Source organism: Spermophilus citellus, assembly GCF_964194105.1.
Source record: "Spermophilus citellus genome assembly, chromosome: 9".
NCBI lineage: Eukaryota > Metazoa > Chordata > Mammalia > Rodentia > Sciuridae > Spermophilus > Spermophilus citellus.
The window spans coordinates 59,149,091-59,173,798 of NC_138191.1; the positions used below are offsets into that span (position 1 = coordinate 59,149,091).

The window sequence follows — 24,708 nt, forward strand, 5'->3', positions numbered from 1 at the left end:
CGTATTTGAATGTCATCAGTAACCTACCTAGAAGTGAAATCCATCAGTGGTAGTGTGTTCCACTTGTAAGCTTAGAGGTGAAGGCAAAAGAGAAGGTTAAAGGGAAGGAGGTAGACAGAGAAGTTCTTTAAAGGAAAAAGCAGGGGCTGGGGGGGTGGTGGCTGGATGAAGAGAGGTCAAAATAGGAGACAAGAGCTTGGGTACATGTGATACATTAATACGCTTATTCTGTGGGACTGCAGTGGTTGAAGAAAATCCAGCTATAATACTGTATAAGTCATGTTTTCTATAAAAAAGTTAAGGAAACTTTGTGTTGATGGAAATTTAGAAGTATATTTAAAATAATTTTTAAATTACACCACTAAAAACAGGTTTGTGGCTTTAAAAAAGACAGAATAATTAAGTTGGGAATATGTCTCAATAAGTGGTAGATTACTTGCCTAGAATTGGTGAGCCCCAGGTTTGATTCCCAGTACTGGGGGGAAAACAAATAAGATAATTAAGTAAAAAGCAGTAATCAAAATTCCATCAAACATTGTTGATATTATAGCTATATGCCCTTCTAGACTCTCTGCTGGCACATCTATACATTTTTAAAAATAAAAATGAAGTCATACTCTAGGAATTATACTGCTATATAACCTTTTCCTCATTTACCAATATGTACTGAAGAACAGTGTTTTAATGGCTGTGTAGTTATCCATTATGTAAATGTACCAGAACTTAGCATTCTGCTGTGAAATGTTTTCATGAATTTCAATTTTCACTATTTAAACATTATTTTTTAAAAAAAGCCATCTCTGCAGTAAAATCATTAGAACATACATCTTTATTTCCCCAAGATAAATTTGTAGATGTTAAATGAAATAATAGGCATATTTCTGAGGTTTTGAATTTTTTTAGTTCTTCCCTAGAACTCTACTTTTCTTAGCAGTGTACACACGGGCAAATGAAAAGAACAGATTTAGATGAAAAGGAAATGTGACAGTTACTAATGTTACCAATTGTGTAATGTAAGTAAGTGTGATAGATTTTATCTGGAGGACTATAAGTAAAATTTTATATATGCTTGGCTCAAAATAAGTTCATTTAAAAATATTTTTTCAAGTGGTCCATTTCATTTTTATAGTTAGGGTAACTGGGTTGCTCTTTTACCTGAGATATTATTTTCCAGTATAAAGAGTACTTAGAAACTTAATAATGCCAGTGGACTTTAATTCTTTTTCTTCTTCATCCCCTTCTTTTAAAAATAAAGACTTTAATATCCTCCTTTAGTACTGTATCTGGAAATGATCTTGAAATGTAAACTTCTCAGATATGAGACAACATAACCCTAAGCAGCCAAATTATATATATATTTTTAAAAGTGTCCATCAATAGGAAAGAAAATAAATCATCTTGATCTGTAGCAAGGATATAAATTGAAGAGCCCAGCATTGAATATTTAGGATAGAGTCATCATGGAATGGTTTGTATGGGAAGAGAAATGTTTCAAACCATGTAAAATTAGCATCAGATAATTTTCTCATTGGATAAAAATTAGAGCTCTCAAAAGTAGGAGCTAGCCAAAGGCAGCCACAATAATAATGAGCATAGGGCCCTATGTATATTTTTGTTTCAACTGTTATTCATATAACATAATCAGCTGTGGTATAAACGTGTTAAACATTAAATTATCTTGAAAAGCAAGGATCATGTTTCATTATTTTTGTTTCTCCCACTCTTGAGTACATGTTTAGTAATAGGAAACTGGTAAGTATTGAATCAAATTACTAATTCTTTTATTAATTCTTCCTAACAGACTGGATTATGGACAGAACTTGGAAAGATTGAGAATAATTTCTTAAAGCCACTTCATACAGGACTTAATATGTCAAAAGCACATTATGAAGCAGAAATTAAAAATAGCCAAGAAAACAGCCAAGGTTAGTAATATGCAATTTTATTTTCATTAAGTTTCTCAAATTCAAAAAGAACACTTTTTTGTACATTAACTTATGCCAAACAAGGGACCACAACAGCTGTGATTTTATTTTTAATTAAAATGATTCTTAGTTGATCTATAAGCCAATTACTATTGAAATTGGGTTAGTGAAAATTTAAACCAAGTTGAAGCATATTTTGTTTTAAAGCTCAAGTTCTGATTTAGTGTGGTTGTACTACAAGTATTACCCTTTGAGTGCTATCATACTTTATTCTATATTGCTAGGTCAGTTCCCCCATCTCACTCCTGAGTAAATCTGAACAAATTATGAGAAAGAATCTTAGATCCAAAATTACTTTGTCAGAAATTCTGCTATAATAATCTTGTGATCTCTTCCATATATCTATGGTGATATTTTTAGAGGCATTACTAGAAATTTTCTCTTTTTCAGATTTATAATGACTATAATTCAGATTATACTCTAAAGAAAAGTTCATCCTATACATGACAAAATAATGTTTATCTAAAGCATTAATTCACATGTTACAGAATTGATACTTTTATTTGCTTATAACTCTATATAAATATTCTTAGAGCTGATGTTAAGATTCAATAATTTACACAAATAACTTGCACATTTTTTAATGATGAAGGTAGCTTATAAATGTATTATTAAAATCTGAGAGTTGTTTTACTTATTTATTTTGTACTGAGGATTGAACCCAGGCCCAGGGAAGCTTTACCACTGAGCTACATCCCCTGCCCTTTTTATTTTAATTTTGAGACAGGGCCTTACACAGTTGCTGAGGCTGGCCTGAAATTTGCAATCCTCCTGCCTCAGCCTCTTGAGTTGCTAAGAATACAGGTGTGCACCATTGCACCTAGCTCTTGAAAGTTATTTTAATGGCTAAGTATGACATGAGTTTTTTTTTTTTTTTTTTCCTTTCTCTTACAGCAGTCCAGAAGTCTAAGGATCTTTGTTCTGTAACTGTCGGTGGAGAAGAGATCCCTAATATGCCCCCTGAAATGCAACTTAAGGTGATTTGAAAATTTTTAAAGCTATATCAAGATGAAATCTTTTGTTTTGTTGTAAAGGCAGCATGAGCAACACTAATTTTCTTGGCATTACAGGTCCTACATTCAGCTCTTTTCACGTTTGATTTGATTGAAAGTGTTCTGGCTCGAGTAGAAGAACTCATTGAAATAAAAACAAAGTCTACCTCTGAAGAAAATGTTGGGATAAAGTAAAAGTGTTACTTTCTAAATAAAAACTAATAAAGTATATTATGCTTTATTTAATACCTTTTATAAAAACAGTTTTACTAGAAAAAATATTAGCTTTTCTCAGTTGTCTGTTTCTATAATGACACATTATAGATTAGTATTCTTTGGTTTTAAAAAATCAAAATATTGCTTTTGAAAATCCAATACAAACTAATAATTTTGTTGTACATTTCATAAAATGTTAAAATGCTTTATTCATTTATGTAGGGAGTTTGTAAAAACAGATTCACTTTCTGCTTAGTAGGTGTCTGTAACATTTAGAACTCCTAGTGTCAAGTTGGATACCATACCACTGTAAAAGTGTAGTAAGAAATTTTGAGTTCAGAACATTTGATTGTTTCTCTTAGTTTCCCTCTTTCCAGGCTCAGAAGCAGTCTTAAGGAAGAGTTCCATCACCAACTCTCTAGCAGTTACAGTGTGAAAGCACCTGCAAAGATTAATTTTAGAATAACAGTTGCCCTTGTGAAAAACCTAAAAAATATACACAAATCTTCCTTTAGTCCAAGGAGCTAATTAGAAAAACCTATATTTTTCCTACATGTTTGCACATACAACTTAATTTGTATTATTAAGAAATTGCATGGGTTTTGTTTTTGTTTTGTGGTTCAACCCAAAGCCTTGTACATGGTAGGAAAGTGCTCTACCACTGACCCAGCCCCATAAGTTTTATAAGTATGTACCAATGACTTTCTATACAATAATTAAAGGAATCATTCAACAAAACTCCTAAAGTAAAATTACTTTTAATTGTATACATGTTATTATTTTAAATCAATATAAACATCTTTAAAGAATATATTTCAACATTATAATTTAACAGGTAAAATTTTTGTGATAGTCTTCCAAAATTACCTTACAATTGGTACTTTGAGTTAATTGCATCTCCACCCAGTTTTATCTTTTGAAGCATTTTCCAAACAGGACTTTGTTCTATGATGTAAGCTTTAGTTGTTATCATTCTATAGCGGATGCTATCTATGTATGGTTTAGAGGTAGTCTGGAAGAAGATATAAACATGCAGCATTACTTACAGAAACCCAGCTATCTTTTTCAGTCACATAAAAAAATACCTAAATGTAATTCATTCAGCAAGTATCTCTGAATCACCTATAATTTAAAAAATATATGTGTTATTAGAGTAATAGGAAAAATACCTTATTTCCATCTTCACCAAATTTCAAATATAGCTGAAAAGCAGATTAGGATAGGGGATACATTCCAAATTTAAGACTAAGGAAGACCTGGGCTGGGGCTGGGGCTCATTGGTAGTGCACTTGCCTGGCATGTGATGGCACTGGATTTGATTCTCAGCACTACATATAAATAAATAAAATAAAGACCTATCAACAACTAAAAAAATATATTTAAAAGAAAAAAAAAGGAAGACTTAACTTTGCCTAAGGGAGTTCTGTGTATCTGGGTACACATACAAAAAGAAAGTGGGCAACTATGGAGAACATTCCATAAAACAATGTTTGTATTCAATTAATGACTGCAATCTAGGCAGTATATATATTTCAAAGTTTGAAGGAAGATGATACATATACAGCTAAATGTTCTTTTGATCCAAACATTCACAAATGGATAGTAGCTACCACAAAAGATGAGGAGAAGCTGAGTTCAGGCTTGGGAAAGAGCTTTAAGCATGAAATAGCAAATTCTCTGAGTAAACAGAAGCTGAGTAGTTGTCAATCCTGCTTAAAAGGGCGTGTAATTTGAAGTTAAAAACCTAAAAGTATACTAGTATTTGTATGTAAACATGTCTTCTTTCCCATGTGACTTACCTTGGCAATAGTGCACATAAGAGTAATAGCATTTGCTGTGTTGTGTACTGGAAGTATCCGTAAGTTACTTCCCAGGAATCTGAAAAAAAAAAAAAAAAATTGGTATTTTACAGAGATCATATAACTTACTGGCATTTGCTCTCTTAAACAGGTGTAAAGAGGACATGAATCTCAATTGTAAAGTGTTTATTCATTATGTGTTTATTTCCAACTAATGCCACGGGATTTGAAGTGGCAATATACCCAGAATTTAACTTAATTTAAAAAGGGCTCACTTTTGGTTTAGTCTTGCAGAAGGAGCCCAGAAGTCCTTCCCAAAGCCCATAAGTCTTTCCCAAAAAGAGCCCATAAAGTTTATCTTGTAGCAAAACAAAACTCAGGCCTCCCTTTAAGAATTGCTGACTGAAGTAAACAATACAGTGTAAAAAAGAAAAAGGAAAAAAAGCAAAAAAAAAAAAACCCTGTAGTGCTGTTTTTCATACCTCTGCTGAATCCTGAACATCAGTTTCCATTCTTCAGGCCCATGGAGGGCAGCAAACAAAACCAAAAAACTATTTTTGTGAATATTAATAAACTTCTGAATTTTGTTTATAAATATTTCTTCAGCTGACATAATGCATTCTTTAGCGTCCATTAATAAAAATGCAACTCCTAGGAAAGGTAAAAGTCAATCTGTCATATAGAGCAAAATTTGTAAACTCAACAAAATCAAAAATAGTTATAACAAAATATCCAGACCCTAAACTCATAAGGAGTAGAAATTATAACAATTCTTAACAAAAATGATTTAGGTAGTTCTTTGAAGTACTCTAGTAAAATAATAATTTGCATAGCAGTGTTTTCCAGATAAGGCACTGTCCATATGAGGGTAATGCCTAATTTTAGTTAAAGGCTTGACTGTATTTTAAAAGTTAATCCTTTATGTTACTTAAAAAATTTTTTTTTAAAATGGCCTATTAGAAAGTACATTCCAAAAGATACAGGTAAGGAGCCAGATGGAAAAGACACACAGCAAAGTATCTCAGATGAGGTCTCATGGAATTTCACTGCCCTCTCTGGGCCCACCACTTTCCAGGCACCTTCATGTGTTCGGCAATTCAGAATCTCTTCTAAGACTTCTATTTTTAAGATTTTTTTTAAGTTGTTGATAGACTTCTACTTTATTTATTTCTATGCAGTGCTGAGAATCGAACCTAGTACCTCACACATGCCAGGCAAGTATGCCACCTCTGAGCCACAACTCCAGCCCTCCTGTGACTTTTAAAAGCTAGAAATCAACTAAAGAAAGGGTAGTCTTAAGCAAATATTCAATCATTTCTTGTTGGAGAAACCTTTCTACGAGAGCTTAAGTACTTATATAAATTAATATACTCAACAGATATCTTGGATCTCTGAAATAGTATGAGGCACATAAGAATAATCCTGGGGGGAAAACTTGATTGAATTATTGTTCTTTAAAAGATGTGGTAAAGTCAATCTGCGGAAATGACTTCATGATTATATAAAAACTGGATGAGCTTGAGCTAACTTATATAACCTCTGAATGTATATTTCCTCCTCTGTAACATCAGAATAATAACCCTTTGTTAGGCCTGTCAAAAGGATTAAATAACGTATACAAAGGGCAAGAACATATAGTATGTCACCAAAAACACTTTACTTCTACCTGGAGGAGACTATTCAATCAGGAGGAATGAATTTGAGACTGGAACACTTTCAGCCTGGAGATCTTATTTTTAAGAGCTTTTGAAAGCACCAGTTTTCCAAAACCTCTGCTATAGTAAAGGTCTGTTTACAGCCTTCTTGATAAAATCCTTTATCTCCATCTCTTTAATCACTTCTGTTATTTCCCAAGCACAAGTGAAGCTGTTCCTTCCCATCTCTCCAACCTTTTATCCTAATTCCTGTACTTTGCCCATGACTCATGGTTGTACAGTTTTAAGATTTCAGGAATATTTATTTGTCCCCATATAATTCTTTAATATTTACTTATAACTTATTGAGTAAATTCTCATACAAAATCATGACAAAATATCTCATTTTGGTTTTGCATTCAAATTTTGACCATTGATGCCATGTTGGCCTCTTGTTAATACAGTTCATACTTTAATATTATTGATTGATTATTGGGAGAGTGGCTTTTCTATTTTCATCTTAGTTTCAAGGTGAGTATTTTTTCCCATCCTCCATCAGACTCTCTTCGTTCTTTTTTTTTTTTAAGAGAGAGGAGAAAGAATTTTTTTAATATTTATTTTTTATTTTTCAGTTTTCGGTGGACACAACATCTTTATTTTATTTTTACGTGGTGCTGAGAATCGAACCCAGCACCCCACGCATGCCAGGCGAGCGCGTTACCGCTTGAGCCACATCCCCAGCCCTCTTGGTTCTTTTTTTAAAAAAATATTTCTTTAGTTATAGGTAGACACAATGCCTTTATTTTAATTTTTATGTGGTGCTGAGGATCAAACCCAATGCCTCACCCACACTAGGTGAGCACTCTACCACTGAGCCACAACCCCAGCCCCCTTGCTTCAGTTTTAACAACTGTAACCTAAAAAGGAATGTATTCTGTAATTGACTATCTGTGCTTCTTTGCAGCAACAACAGTTTAACACATTCACCTCTCCCTAAAGGTAATATGTTAATTATTACATGACTACTGACTTGCAAAAATTATTAGAATTTATATATCAAGGCAGTTAGCAAATATACTATACCAGAAAGAGAAAATATGATTGATCCATTTTCCACTGTATCTGAATACCGAATCTTGTGGCTTTGATTTTCTAGGGCAGTTGCAATTTCATAAGTCTTTAAAAGAATTTTTAGAAATACAAACTTAAAGATATGCTTACAATACTTTTATTATAGTTAATGAAAAAAATTTAAAGTTTAATACTTTATTTTATAATGTCACTTGTAAAGATTTGTTCATCAAAAGAGAAAATCTGTTCTCTATGGAGAAAAACACTTTTAAGAACAAAAATATTTAATCCTACTTAAACAATGATTGTATGTTTGGAAATGAGTTAATGTACTATAGATATGTTATTTGGGAGCAGAAATTGACAACAATATTGAAGAACTAACCCATGACAATCACAGAAATGAAAACTTTAAAAAAGACTACTTGGAAATGAATTATGACATGTATTAATGTATAACTCTGGAAAATGGATGATAATGTATTTCTTAAATGGTTGACAGAACCACAAAATGCCAGAAACATAGATGACCGCACAGGAGACAACCAATTCTCCAATTCATCAGTTTTCGTTAGTTATTTTAATGTACTCTTAAGAAGGCGAGTCAGAAAACATATGAAGACAGCATTACTATCTTCTGGCTTAAATACTATTTCAAAATTACCTCAATTCAGGACTGGGGCTGTAGTTCAGTGGCAGAGCACTTGCTTTGCCACACGTGTGGCACTGGGTTTGATCCTCAGTATCACATTAAAAATAAATAAAGGCATGCCATCCATCTACAACCACACACACACACACAAAAACTTTATCACCTAAAAAAAAAGTTACCTCATTCCCATTGTACCAAGAAATTAGATCATGTTAACCAAAATACTAAAATCCTAGCAGTTAGGGCTGGGGTTGTAGCTCAGTGGTAGATCGCTTGCCCAGCATGTGTGAGGCATGGGGTTCAATCCTCAGCAACACGTAAAAATAAATAAAATAAAGGTACTGTGTCCATCTACAAAAAATATATATATTCATTTATTTATTTTAAAATCCTAGTGGTTAATAGTGTTTCCTAAATGGTTAAAACTCAAGCTTGTGAGTCTCCAAATGGATAAAAATATCTTAGATTAATTTTACATTTTCCTTCAGAACATGTATATTTTAAGCACACAGTCTAAAATTAAGTGTAAAATATATGCTTCTCTTCCTTCCTAAGAGAGTATTTTTTGTGCTACTTATATCCTGACCTACAGTTCAACTATGGCCCTTTCTTCTGAGGTTTTAAAACTGTACATTGCTTTCAGCAATGACAGATTAAGTAATTTAGGTCAACTCTCCTGCTGAAGGCAACTTGAAAAACTGGACAATTAAAAAAATCTGCTTGAATGCATCAGAGAGCTAGCAGGATAGTTAAAACCTATAAGGCGAAGTTCTATACAAAAATTCAAAGATATAACCCTAGCATTTAGGCCACATCTTCCCTGAGGGCATCTGACAATTCAGAAAGAGGCAGAAGAAAAGCTAAACAAAGTTTTTGACAAAAGTAGAGCAGCTCTCACTGGGAATGAAGCCTAACTTCAAACCATTTCAATCCCAGAAATTATACTAAGATGATACTGAATTATTAGTACTCCCAAGCACCTTCCAGAAGCATTCCCTAGAGCAACATTTCTCAATCAGTCTTCTCTATCAGTTTTCTCTTTCTTCTTTATATAGAACAAAGAAAACTATTTGAGTGACTATTTTTTTAATTCTCCCATAACTAATGCCATTCTACATGCATAGGAGATAAAGTTAATTCATCATATACAATAAGCAACTGATAGCTAGGGTTGCCAGATTTAGCAAATAAAAATGCAAAATATTGGGCTGGGGATGTGGCTCAAGCGGTAGCGCGCTCGCCTGGCATGCGTGCGGTCCAGGTTTGATCCTCAGTGCCACATACAAAGATGTTGTGTCCACCGAGAACTAAAAAATAAATATTAAAAAAATTCTCTCTCTCTCTCAAAAAATGCAAAATATCCAGTTAAATTTGAATTATAAATAATTATGTAATTTTTAGTGTAGATATAACTCATGCAATATTTTGGACAAACCTACATTAAATGCATTACTCATCTGAAATTCAAATTCTGTTTAACCTGGCAAATAAGGAATTAGTGGTTCATTCTCTCACAGAATTAAGACTTCTTTAGAGAAATCCAATATTACTTTAGGCCTCCAATTGCTTCTACAATCTTTTAAATAAAAATTCCAACACAATAAAAAATAATCAGACAGGTCTGGGGCTGTAGCTCAGTGGTAAAGCGCTTGCCTCACTGGGTTTGATCCTCAGCACCACATAAAATGAATAAAATAAAATAAAGATATTGTGTCCATTTACAGATAAAAGATTTTTTTTAAAAAAATTTAAAGGTGAGAAGACATAGATAGAATAACAGGAAAAGGAATGCAGACTTGAAAGTATGATTCTTAACTGATGAGTATGAACAGTACACATGAATCAGTTATTGGTAACAGTGTTAAGAATAACTTAAGGCAGATTATGAGGACCTATATATGCTATGCTGAAGAATTTGAATCCTATCTTACTGGGGGGCCAACTAAAAGTGATAATAAAAAGGAAATAAGAAAGGTAAAATTAAGAAGTAATGAATTGAGAGAAATAAGTTTAAGAGCTGATATATTGGGCTGGGCGTGTAACTCAGTGGTAGAACGTTTGCCTAGCATGTGCTAGACTCCAGTTTCAATCCCATTACTGGAAAAAAAAATACAGATTTTTCAAAATAAATGGGGAATTAAGATTAGATTTTCTAAAATATGTTTCACAGATTATTAATCCCATGAAATAGTCCCATAAAATGTGAAAAAAATGTTCCTTAGTCATAAAATTAGAAAACACAAAATATTATTTTGTCTCCTTTGGGGGGTTTCACAATACGTTTAAACATATTAAAGCCTCTGAAGAGGAGTACAAAAAAAAAAAAAACCACCTTGTTCAACTTTGTTTATACCAGTATTCCAAATAAAATCCGTACAATAATCCTTCCTGAATATATAATATCTATTAATGTCTTTTAAAACTAGTATTAGGAGCTGGGGCTATAGCTCAGTGAGAGTGCTTGCTTAGCACAGGTGAGGCACTGGGTTCCATTCTTAGCACCACATAAAAAAAAAGTAAATAAAATTATTAAAAAATATATTTTAAAAAACTAGTATTATATCTAGAAAATATACTTATATGAAAGTAAATATAAATTTAAACAGAGATGAAAAAGGGCACTTAATAACTAGTAGTTCACAATAGAATTAAAAGAATGCCAATATGAAAACTTTCACCACATAAATGGCAAATTTCATTAAGTTCAGCTTAATAAATTTAACAGCTCTTATTAAATGGGTATTTGTAAAATTATAACTTATATACTCAGAATAAAGTATAAAAACCTAGTAGAGGAAAAACCCACATTTTTTAAAAGATTATGAACACAGAAATTGAGTAAGAACCCAATTCCTCCTCCCCCCTTTTTTTAACATTGGGAATCCAACATAGGACCTTGTTTGTGATAGGTCAGTGGTCTATCACTGAATTATATCCATAGCCCAGGAAAATCCTTTAATAACTTCAGGTACAAATAATTTCCAAACTACATAAACTGTTAGGCACACAAGGAATTTGGAGTAGCAGTGAGGAGGAAAACTATCCTAATTCCTATGAAAATAACATTAAAAAGAAAACTACAGATCATCAATCTTTGGTAAATAATGATAAAAAAATAGCAAACCAAATTTCAAAAGAATAGAAGAAAAATCCACAACTACCAGTTTCTTTAATTAAGAAATGCAAAGATTAGTTATTTAGGTTCTTATCAACAGATAACACTAAGCATGTATTTTAAAAATAATGCACTTATTTCTGATTAAGAGGAAAGACAGCATAAATTAAGCTGAGATGAATATTTTTTGACAATTGGTAAAATCATATATAATAAAACACTGGAGATATTCCCATTAAAATGATCAATTGTTTTGGTTGCTCTGGTCACAGCAAAAATAAAAATAAGAGATAGCTATCAGAAATTCTCATTAATTACAAATTTTCACTAACTACCTTGAAAACCCAACAGAATCAGCTAATAACATATTATGAAAAGTCAGTGCAGAGATTAAATATAAAACAGAATACCACAAATTAAATTTTCCCCATATATGTAGATTGAAAACACTGGTGGGAGAGAGTATATCGGACTTTACAAGATTAACAAAACTTCAATATTCTAGGTACTTAATAAGAAACAGGAACAATCTGAAAAAAAAACCACTTTAACAGAAATTAAGACTTTCTTTGATGGGCTTATTAGTAGAGTGAACGTGAATAGGAAAAAAATCAACAGGAACCTCCAAAACTGAAAAGCAAAGAGATCAAAAAGCAGCTGAGGGTAGGGGGCATATCCAGGGACTAACTATAAAAAGTGTAACATGCATATGGAACTATCAGAGGAAAAAAAAGTGAAAGGCACTAAAAACAAAATTGAAGAAATAACTGACAATTTCCTCAAATTAATGTCAGACACCAAATCATATAATCATATATCCAGGAAGCTCAAGGAACATTAAGCAATAAAAATTCCAAAAAGGTATACTTAGGCACAACTGTTGAAAAAATTCTGGAAAGAAACCGGAGGAAGAAAACAGCTGACTCTAAGAGGAGCAAAGATAAAAATTACATGATTTTCCCTCACAAGCTAGAGCTGCAAGAGATTGGTGTGAGATGTTTAAACTGGTGAAAAAAACACTGATCTAAATTTGGAAGAATAAAAGACCCAAGATAGCCAATGCAATATTGAGCATGAAGACTGATGTAGGAGTAGAGAGAAAGAGGAAATACTGAAGAACAATACTGTCCAAACTGTATTGCTATATCGTGTGCTCCTATAGAGATGTAAACAATAAATCCCATTATATATAATTATAATGCACAACAAAAAACATGGGGAAAAAACTGAAGGAGAGAACGAAGGATTAGAGGAACTCAGAATTTTACCTAGTGTTCCAAGAGACTGAATCAAAACACAAGGTGTGCTGTCACATGTTAATGTAGTGGGGCCACAGAAAAGCACTGAAGTACAATTCTAGGGAGACAGTAACCAGGTAAAACCCAGAAATACTGGTTTTCAGAATAATAAGAAAAATAATAAGAGAAATGGAACGCATAAACACTGAGTGCCATATAGCTCAGTAGGGAGAAGAAGCACCCCCTTTGACAGGCTGAAACAGACTCTTAGCAAACTTTAGGGGGCAGAGTTTTCCAACAAGCAAATTATACAGTCTGAGCAGATCACAATCATGAACTAGTGTGGGAAAAGAGGTTCCCTGCACTTCCCAGCAGATTTGGATAGTGCTGTAATAGGGAGCCACCTTAAGAAGAGTTCCATGGTCGAGCTTACTGCATGGGAGATCCCAAACCACTGCATTTCTTAAATCTCCCAAAACTCAACAGCCTCTTCTCTTCACTGGCTTAGTGGTAGTCCATTCCAAGAAAGTCAAAGAGACATAAATCCACTGAAAACTCCTAGCAATGGGATATGTGGTCTGAGAGGCAGAAGGAAGCAGAAGATACTTCTATTTAAAATTGGCAGATTGAGGGCTGGGGATGTGGCTCAAGTGGTAGCGTGTTCGCCTGGCATGCCTGCGGTGCTGGGTTCGATCCTCAGCACCACATACAAATAAAGATGTTGTGTCCGCCGAAACTAAAAAATAAATATTAAAAAATTCTCTCTCTCTCTCTCTCTTTTTAAAAAAAAAAAAATTGGCAGATTGACCTCTGTGACAAGTAGCAAGACAGCTGTGTGTGGATTTGCAAGGGGGCTGGGTCTGGGAGAGGTACAGGTGGGTTTGGCAGACTGCTTAGGGCTCCCTACCTTAGTTCAAAACCCACTGGCTTGGTAGCTTCCCTCATGCACAGAGGTATTCAGAGAATAGCCACCACAATTTGGTCATTTGCCACAACCCCAAGCACATGAGATGCACAATCTGGATTGGTCCACAGGCTTGGTGGGTGAGAGGGTTTGGCCAGCAACTCAGATTGATACTGAGCCACTGACAGAGGCCTCAGGCCCTGCTTAGGACAACTTTGCCTTAGTCTGTACTGGTGGCAAAAGAGGGGCAGGGTTCAGCCTACAGATGTCCTAATTGATCTGACCTGTTTAGGCTGGGACTAAGAACCAACACACCGGACTGCACCTATAATCTACAACCCCTAGATACCTGGTAGATTCCAAAGTTAGAGACTTCTGAAAGAACTGTCTTGCCAAGCACAGTGGCGCACGCCTGTAATCCCAGTGTCTCAGGAGGTTGAGACAAGAGAATCCTGAGGTCAAAGTCAGCCTCAGCGAGAGTGAGGTGCTAAGCCACACAGGGAGACCTGTGTCTAAATAAAATACAAAATAGGGCTGGTGATATGGCTCAGTGGGTCGAGTGCCCCTGAGTTCAATCCTTTGTACAAAAAAAGCAAAAAACAAAAACAAAAACAAAACTGTCTCCATTTTAAATTCTTGACAAGGAGGAATCATTCTTTATTCTGTCATTCTAGTTAGTTTTCCCTATTTTATACTATTATCTAATTTTATGTATTTTTTAACTCTAGATTTTTCTCTCCTTTCTCATTTTTATTCCATTATCTTTTTTTCTTTCTCTCATCATTTCTTACTCTTTCTACCCCTTATAATATACCTTTATATTAATTTTACCTTTATTAATGCCTATCTTCTCTTTGGCTAGTGGAGTTGTAGAAGTTATTTTCAACAGGTTTTTATTTTATGATGATATCTGGTTTTCTTTTTAAGTTCTTGCTATCACTGGTGGTTATTTTCTCCTCTCAAAGTAGTGCTAGGGCTTGAACCCAGCACTTTGAAAATGTTGGGTGGGTGCTTTGATGCTAAGATATACCTCCAACCCAGTTGAGAGAAACTGTACCTTACCCCATCTCAGACCTAATCCTACTCAACCCTTGATGCACCCATAAACTTAAATAGAGGAGACAAAATCACCCTGCTGATGACCCAGTCCCAAATGTGAGGAGAGCCTAAAGATTGACTACTGAATATTCACCTTACCTCCACCCCCAGAAACACCTCACCCATGAGGAGCCTAGTACAGGTCACTCCCAAACCTTCTCAGATTACAAAGTGTAAACAAGTCAGGAGGAGTAATATGGGGTGTATACCTCACATAGTCAACTATCTATATCATACCTACCTGAACTAGCAGAGGGTCCCCACTTATACAAGTCCAACAGAGACCCCCCCCCCAGGTTCCAACAGAGTATACAGAGAGTCATCGAAACATAATAAGAATAGCCTAAGAAGCTATAGGGAAACCACAGTATAAAATCCAAATGAAATTAATCTCAACACTACACAACAAATCAATGTTCCAAGGTACACTATAAAGAGAAGACTGCATCCCAACAGATGCACAATCTCAACACAGATGAGAAATAAGAGAGAAACAAGGCAACATGATGCCTCCAAAAGTTCAAAACTCCCCAATAAATGAATCCACGGGTAACAAAATGGATGAAATACCAAAGAATTTTTTTAAATGATTGTTGAAGCAATCAATGAACTCAAAAAAGATACAAATAAACAACCAAAAGAATTAAGGAAGACAATGCAGAATATGAAAGAGCATTTTTATAGAAATCCTGAAAAAGAACCAAACAGAAATCTTTGGAATGATAAGCTTAATACATCAAATAAAAAGCTCAATTGAAAATCTCACCAATAGACTAGATCCAGCAGAAAGAATATCAGGGCTTGAAGACAAGGTAAGATGAGTAATAAAAATAAGAAACTATGAATAGAATGTACAACTTCTCTGGGACAACATTAAGACCAAATTTAAGACTCATAGGTCATGGTTTAGATATGATGTGTCCCCCAAAAGCTCATTTGTGAGACAATATAAGAACCTTTAGAGGTGAAATGATTGGATTAGGAACACTTTAACTTAATAAGTATACCAATCCACTGATAGAGCTGAACTTAGTGGTATATATCTTATGTATGAGTGTGTATATATGTATGTTTATAAGTAAAGTGGATCACAACAATGATACAAGGAACAGGAGGAGGAATTAGGACTATTTTATTATTATAAAATAATAAAATATATCTATATCATACCTACCTGAACTACTCACACTGACTATGAAACAGTATAGTGTAATTTGAAAGTAGATTCATGTTAGTTATAAGTGTGTAATGCAAATTTTACAGTAACCAGTAGAAGAAGTAGTACTATTATGCTAAGAAAGGGAAAAAAATGGGATGATATTCTCAGGCAAAACAACAAAAGGCAAAAAGAATGCAAGAACAAAACAGAAATAAAGAACAAAATCAACAAATTGAGAGCAATATTAAATAAAGTAGATTTAATATAAATATATCAATAATTGATGGCCCCTGGGAGTTCTTGAATGTCCTCCACAGCTACTTCTGAGTTGGATACATCTACTGAGAACACAGAAGACATTTCATCATCTGAATCAAATCCAAAGAACATCTGATATTTCTTTTGTGCAAAGACAAATAATCACTTTAGCATTAAAAAAATAAAGAAACTTCTGCATTTCTACAAGGGAGCATGTTAGAGCATTCATAAAAATAAGACCATTACTGCAATTTTATACCTGGATTAGAGGAAATGTGGAGAGTATTATAAAAAAGTTTTTGTTATTTCTAATGCTGATTAATATGAGGTTTTGCTCTAAAATTATTGTAGTAAATAGGGTTTAGGGGCTGGGATTGTGGCTCAGAGTGGTAGAGCGCTTGCCTAGCACGTGCAAAGCCCTGGGTTTGATCCTCAGCACCACATTAAAAAAAATAAACAAAATAAATGTATTGTGTACAAATAAAAAATTTTAAAAATAGGGTTTAAAGTCTTCTATTAAAGTGGTACCGTTAGCCAGGTGTGGTGGCACAAGCCAGGTGTGGTGGTGCATGCCTGTAATCCCAGCAACTCGGGAGGCTGAGGCAGGAGGATCATGAGTTCAAAGCCAGCCTCAGCAATGGTGAGGCACTAAGCAACTCAGTGAATCCCTGTCTCTAAATAAAATATATATTTAAAAAAAGGACTAGAAATGTGGCCCAGTGGTCGAATTCCTGAGTTTAATCCCTGGTACCAAAAAAAAAAAAAAAAAAAAAGTACTGTAACTCAGAACAGTAGAGGACACACATTGAGTGAACGTATCAATACCTGGATATTCACCTAGCCTGGGACTCTTTTTTTTTTTTAAGGGAGAATTTTTTTATCTTTATTTTGTTTATTTATTTTTATGTGGTACTGAAGATCGAACCTGGGTCTCACACATGCAAGGCGAGCGCTCTACCACTGAGTCACAACCCCAGCCTGCCTGGGACTCTTAAGAGAAAGAAGGTCACCAAATAGTTCCTTGCATAAAAGTAGAAGTAATAAAGATCCCAGCAGATGGATAGAAACAAAAGCAGTATGAAAATTCAGGGGAACAAACCACCCAAAGGGCCCAAAACACTTCAAACAAATGATCCCATTGACACCACAGTGGAAGAAATATTGAAAATTCAGAAAGTTCATAGTGAAAATTTTCCATAAGCTAGAAGAAAATGTAAATAATTAACTTAGAAAACACAGGAGGTGAAAGATCATTTCAATAAAGAGATTCTGAAAAAGAGCCAAACAGAAATCCTTAGAAATGAAAGACTCAATAAATCAAATTCAAAATTCAATGAAACATATCACCAATAGATTACATCATTTTGAAAATAGATTCTCAGTCTTAAAGACAAAATGCATAATTTTTTTAAAGTCTTTTTTTAAGAGAGAGTGAGAGAGGAGAGAGAGTGAGAGAGAGAGAATTTTTAATATTTATTTTTTAGTTCTCGGCGGACACAACATCTTTGTTGGTATGTGGTGCTGAGGATCGAACCCGGGCCGTACGCATGCCAGGCGAGCGCGCTACCGCTTGAGCCACATCCCCAACCCAAAATGCATAATTTTGAAAATAAAGTTGACAATAAAGAAAAGATGTTAAGAGACCATGATCAGAATATTTAAGAAATCTAGGATAACAGTAAGGCACCAAATCTAAGAATCATTTGCATAGAAGAAGGCTCCAATGAATACACAATGAAATAGTATAAGAAAAATCTTCCAAATCTCAGAAACAAGATGGAAATCCAATTATAAGAACCTAGAGAACCCCAAATAGTCAAGATCAAAAAAGATCCTCTCCAAGACACATTATAAAGAAAATGCCTAATATATAGACTAAAGATAGAATTTTTAAAGCTGCAAGAAAAAAATAGCAGGTCACATTTGGAGGTAGCCAATTCAGATTTCAACTGATTTTTCAACTCAGAACCTAAAAGGCAGGAAGATTTGAAATTTTATATATATATATATATATATATATATATATATATATATATATATATATATATATATATTTTTATCTCAAGGCCGGAAAGAAAACGGTACCAACCAAGATTGCTATAAGCAGCAGAACTATCCTTCTGAACAAAAGATAAAATAAAAACCTTCCAGGATAAGTATAAACTAAAATAATTCAAAACTACTAAGCCTATACTACAAAACACTCAATGAAACATTTCATGCAAAAGAAATAAAAAATAAAAATAAAAACCAGCATAGAGATGAATCACACTAGAATATTTAATTAAAGGATAATCAAGTTTAAATTAAGCATTAGAAACAAATCAAAATCATAGGAAATGAAAATTATCTCTCTATAATAACAATGAATGTAAATGAGCTTAACAATCCAAACAAAAGACACACACTGGCAAATTGGATTAAAAAACAAAGAGACTTGCCTTACAGGCAAAGACATCCATAGACTAAACATAAATGAATGGAAAAAATATATAATGCAAATGAAAAATGAAAGCAAGCAAGGGTAGTTATTCTCCTATTGACAAAGTAGACTTCAAGTCAAAATTAATCAGAAGAGAAAAGATGGTTACTTCATAGTAGACAAGGGAATCATCCAACAACAAGATAAAATTATTATAAATATTTATGTCCTAACCAACAGTGCACTTATGTACATAAAACAAACCCTACTCAATGTAAAGAATCATACAGACCACAATATAATAATATTAGATAATTTCAACACACTTCTCTCACCATTACATAGGTCATCCATACATAAACTAAGTAAAGACTCCTTAAAACAAAAAAAATACTATTAATCAAATAAGACAACTGAATTCACTTTCTTCTCAGGGGCACATGGACCTTTCTCTAAAATAGATAATATTTTAGGTCACAAAGCAGATCTTAGAAAATACAAAAACAAAATAAAAATAATTCTTTGCATCCTATCAGATCATAATGGAATGAAATTAGAAATCAATGATGAGATAAAAAACAGAAAGCACTCTAACATTTGGAGATTAAATAATACTCTTATGAATGATGTATGGACAGCAGAAGAAATTAGGGAGAAATAAAAAAATCTTAGAAACAAATGAGAAAAGAGATACAATATATCAAAATCACTGGAAAGTATTAAGGCAGTTCTAAGAAGAAAGTTTATAGTATTGAGTTCCTACATTAAAAATAGAAGCCAGGTGTGGTGGCACATACCAGTAATTCCAGCGACTTAGGAGTCTAAGTCAGGAGTCTCAGCAATTTAATGAGGCCCTAAGCAACTTAGCAAGACTTATTGCTTGGATGTGAGGTCTTCCTCAGAAGCTCACTTGTGAGACAATGCAAGAAGGTTCAGAGAAGAAATGATTGGGTTATGAGAACCTTAACCTAATCAGTTAATTTATCCCCAATGGGATTAACTGAGTGGTAACTAAAGGCAGACAGGATGTGGCTAGAAGAGGCAGGCATTGGGGGCATGACTTGGCGGTATATATTTTATATCTGGCAAGTGGAGTCTCTCTCTGCTTCCTAATCACCATGTGAGTTGATTCCTAGGCCACACGCTTCCAATATGATGTCTGGCCTCACCTCAAGCCCAAGGAATGGAGCTGGCTATCTGTGGACTGAAACCTCTGAAACCATGAGCCCAAAATAAACTTTTCCTTCTCTACAAGTATTCTGGTTGGGTCTTTTAGTCACAGTAGCAAAAAAAAAAAAGCTAACTAAAATAGTGACACTGTCTCAAAATAAAAAAAATAAAAGGATGGGGATAAAGCTCACTGGTAAGCACCCCTTGGGTTCAATCCCTGGTACAAAAAACAAATCTTTTCAACAATGAAAAATCCAGGACCAAAAGGGTTTTCAGTCAAGTTCCACCAAACCTTTAAAGCAAAATTAATGCCATCCCCTTCAAATTATTCCATAAACTAGAAAAGGAGGGAACACTGCCAAATTAATTCATAAGGCCAGCATTACCCTGATACAAAAACCAGATAAAGACACATCAAGGAAAGAAAACTTCATCCCTAATGACACAGATACAAAAATCCTTAAAAAAAAATGGCAAGCCACATTCAAAAACACATGAAGAAGACAGTACATCAAATGAGTTCATTCCAGGAATGCAAAGTTTGTTCAACATACACAAATCAATAAATGTAACATACCACATAAGTAGAGTTAAGGATAAGAATCACATAATTATCTCAATAGATGCATAATAAAAAGCATTTGACAAAGTCCAGAACCCATTCATATTTAAAACACTAGAGAAACAGGGATAGAAGGAACTTACCTCAACATTGTGACAAATCCAAGGCCAAATCATACTGAATGGAGAAAAACTGAAAACTTTTCTTCTAAAATCAGAAACAAGACAAGGATGTCCATTCTCACCACTCCTATTGAATGTAGTTCTCAAAACTCTAGCCAGAGCAATCAGGCAAGAGAAGGAAATTAAAGGGATACAAATGGGAAAAGAAAAAGCCAAATTATCTCCATTTGCTAATGACATGATTCTACATCTAGAAGACACAAAGACTCTACCAGGAGACTTCTAAAGGTTATAAACAAATTTAGTGAAGTAGGAGGCACAAGATCAACATACATAAATTGATCACTTTCTCATATTCCAATAATAAATCTGCTGAGAAAGAATTCAGGAAAACCATCACATTCATAATAACCTTAAAAAAAAAAACCTTGGAAGTAAATCTAACCAAGAAGGTGGAAGTCCTATACAATGAAAACTACAGAACACTGAAAAAAGAAACTGAAGACCTTAGAGGATGGAAAGACCTCCCATGTTCCTGGACAGGCAGAATTAACATTGTCAAAATGGCCACATTACCATTAGTGTTATCTAGATTCAATGCAATCCCCATCAAAATACTAATGACAATCTTCACAGAACTAGAGAAAAAGTCCTGAAATTCATTTAGAAGAATAGAAGACCCAGGATAGCCAATGCAATATTGAGCATGAAGACCATAATACCTAACCTCAAATTATAATAAAGAGCTATAGTACAATAAATAACATGGTATTGGTATCAAAATAGATATAAAGATCAACAGAATAGAATACAAGACATAATAGAAGACACAGACATAAACCCAAAGAGTTACAGTCATCTGATACTTGACAAAGGTGCCAAAAACATATATTGGAGAAAAGACAGCCTTTTTAACAAATGGTGTTGGGAAAAATGGATATCCATATGTAGAAGAATGAAACTAAATCCCTATCCCTCACTCTGTACAAAAGTCAAATTAAAGTGGATCAAAGACCTAGGAATTAGACTAGAAATTTTTTAACTGCTAGAAGAAAACACAGGCTTCTCCAACATATAAGATTAAGAAATAAAAATTAAGAATCAATAAATGGGATGTCATCAAATTTAAAAGTTTCATCAGAGTTAAAAAAAATTAAGAGCATGAAGAAAGCCTACAGAATGGGAGAAAATCTTTGCAAGTTCGTCCTCTGGCAGGGGATTAATATCCAGAATGTATAAGAACACACACACACACACACAAAAAAAAAAACTTGACACCAAAACAAGTAACCCAATAAATAAATACGCAAAATAACTAGATACTTCAAAAGAAGAAATAAAAATGGTCAATATATGAAAAAATGTTCAACATCCCTGACAATAAGGGCAATGTAAATCAAAACTACATTGAGATCCATCTCACTCCAGTTAGAAGGGCAATCATCAAGAACACAAATAATAATAAATGTTGGCTAGGTGTGAGGGGAAAGGTACACTTATACATTGTTGGTGGGACTGCAAATTAGTACAACCACTTTGGAAAGCGGTATCCATATTCCTCAAAAGACTTAGAATAGAACCACCATATGACCCAGTTATCCTACTCCTCAGTATTTATCCAAAAGAACTAAAATCAGAATACTCTAGTGATGCAGCCACATAAATATTCATAGCAGCACAATTCACAGTAGCCATGCTATGGGACCAGCCCAGGTGCCTGTCAGCAGATGAATGGTTAAAGAAAATGTGGTATATATGCAAATTGGAGTTTTACCCAGCCATAAACATGAATGAAATTATGGCATTTGCCAGTAAATGAATGAAACTGGAGAACATCATGCTAAGTGAAATAAGCCACACGCAGAAAGTCAAGGGTTGAATATCTTCTCTCATATGCAGAAGCTAGAACAAAGTAAGGGAGAAAAAGGGGACAGTAGATCTCACAAAGATAAAGGGAATATCAGTGGAGTAGAAGGAAACTAAGGCGGAGGGATGAGCAACTGGAAAAGGGAAGAAATGTGGGATGAATTTGACAAAATTATGCTGAGTACAGATATGGATATGCCACAGTGAATTCCACCTTTATATAGATCTATAAAGGACCAGTTTAAAAAAATGATAATAGAAGGAAGACCACTAGAGTAGTGGAAGGGGAACAATAGAAAGGAGAATAGAAGGGAAAGAGGAAGCACAAAAGACTGAAATGAAGTAAATTAAATTCCATGTATGTATGATTATGTCAAAATGAACCCCACTATTATATATTACTATAATGCACTAACAAAAGCATTAAAAAAAGGACAGGGCTGGGGTTGTGACTCAGCTGTAGCGCACTCACCTAGCACATTCGAGGCCCTGGGTTCGATCCTCAGCACCACATAAAAATAAATAAATAAAATAAAGGTATTGTGTCCAACTACAACTAAAAAAATAAATATTTAAAAAACAAACAAACAAACAAAAACACAGACTTCCACTGCTTTTGAGGACATTTTTAAAAGTTGTGCTTGATAACTTTTGACTCCTCCAGGAAAGAATGTTTTTTCTGGGCATGATGCTTGTATATGAATCATCATTAATAAAGTTAGGTGTTAGATCTGTCTCTTGCATGAAGACTAGATATTAGTACTGAATCCATTTACCTGTGTGACTAAAATTTAAATAAATATGGAAATTATGGTTATAGAAAAATTATGTCATAAACATTTTATGTAATTAAAAGTTATAAATATTTAATGTAATTAGTATTTGATCATTGATATAATTAATTAAAGTCCTAACAGGAAAGGGAAATTGGTAATGTTCTATTTCATGGCCTGATTAGCTTATATGGGTATTATATTTATAATAAATGTGTTTAATGATTCTATATATTTTATGAATTTTCTCTATGTATATTTTACAATTCGAAAAAAGAAAAACAAAATAAACAACAACAAAATCCCTGAATGGAGGTTTGAGTTTAAGAGGAGTAAAAAGAGAATTATTGCCATGGAAGATAGAACTGATGATAATATCCCCAAAACAGAAAATATGAGAGGTCAAAATACATGGAGGATATTATGAGAAGATCTAACACAGATCTAATAGAAGTTCAGAGTAGAAGGAGGGAAAGCACAGGACAGAGGCATTATTAAAGATGATGAATGAAAACCTGATAAGTGACATAATTTCACAGATTCATGAAGCCTTAAAAGATTTTTTTAATCTTCACATTAAATCTATAGAATTCTAAAATGTAAAAAGCAGTCAGAGAGGAAAGACAGGAATTTTCAAAGGAGTGACCATTAAACTGACTGTTCTCTTATTAACAACGGAAGCTAGAATCAATAAAATAAGATCTTCAATATGCTGAAAGAAAATAGCTATAAAACCAGTGAAAAATATCTTTCAGTTTGGAGCAACTGGAATTCTCATACATTATTGATGGGAGTATAAAAGACTGCTAACTGACTGACTCCCCCCAGGTATTCAACTTTCCATCCCCTTCCTCTACAAACTACAGAGACAGTAGCCTTCCAATGCTGCTAAGACTATAAAGATGAATTTCTGGTTATTTCTCTCTCAAAAATCCTTACATATATATACATATACATATATATAAACACACACATATACACATACAAACATGTATATGTATATATACATACACACATATACAGATGTAAGTATCTAGGTGTATATATATGTATGTACATGCCTTACTGTTTCTAGATATATTAACATGTCTATTAGAGCAAGCTTAGAGAGAAAAAAACATGAGAAAATTTCCAGCCTTAAAAGACTTAGGATGTTGAACATGGATGCAAGAAGTTTATACTTTAGATTTAAAATACATTTAGTTTATTATGTACTTTGTACTCTCCACAACTAATTGTGGACACTTAAACGAAGGATCTTTTAAAATATGGTTTTATGTGAAAATTAGTTTCAATTGTTAAATTTAAGATTAATGGCTCAGTGAGCCCCTTTACCTTAAGAGACGAGCTAATAATAACTGTAGTCGTCCATTTTATTTCTTCTTTCCCACCACTTTCAGCCATCGTACGTCCTTAGATCAGCCCAGCTTCCAATGGTACCACAATCTAAGAAAATTAAGAACAACAACAACAACAACAACAAAAAGCCATATATAAATGTTTGTTTTATGAGCAAAGCAATGAAAGAAAGAAACAAACTTAAGAGTAATGTGAACATTTTTGGGGGCTGGGGATGTGGCTCAAGCGGTAGTGCGCTGGCCTGCATGCACAGGGCACTGGGTTTGATCCTCAGCACCACATAAAAATAAAATAGAGATGTGTGTCCACCGAA

At 33.8% G+C, this 24,708-nt stretch overlaps 2 protein-coding genes across 5 annotated transcripts in view; one reads left to right on the forward strand and one right to left on the reverse strand.

Moving 5' to 3' along the window:
* GLMN (glomulin, FKBP associated protein) overlaps positions 1-3,215 on the forward strand; it is a 49,420-nt gene extending 46,205 nt beyond the window's left edge. For all 4 annotated transcript variants that reach the window (XM_081305344.1, XM_081305345.1, XM_081305346.1 and 1 more), the window contains 3 exons: positions 1,802-1,925; positions 2,880-2,962; positions 3,056-3,215. In XM_081305344.1, coding sequence (XP_081161470.1) covers positions 1,802-1,925; positions 2,880-2,962; positions 3,056-3,172 — 324 coding nt within the window. In that variant the 3' untranslated portion in view covers positions 3,173-3,215. The remainder of the gene's footprint in view (positions 1-1,801; positions 1,926-2,879; positions 2,963-3,055) is intronic.
* A 125-nt stretch (positions 3,216-3,340) lies between these two features.
* Positions 3,341-24,440, reverse strand: LOC308655325 (protein SPO16 homolog; the record flags this gene model as incomplete). Its single annotated transcript, XM_081305355.1, has 5 exons — positions 3,341-4,205; positions 4,993-5,071; positions 5,475-5,643; positions 7,710-7,803; positions 24,372-24,440. 5 exons carry the CDS (start codon positions 24,438-24,440, stop codon positions 4,062-4,064), a joined length of 555 nt encoding a protein of 184 aa, XP_081161481.1. The 3' UTR covers positions 3,341-4,061.
* Positions 24,441-24,708: the final 268 nt, after the last annotated feature.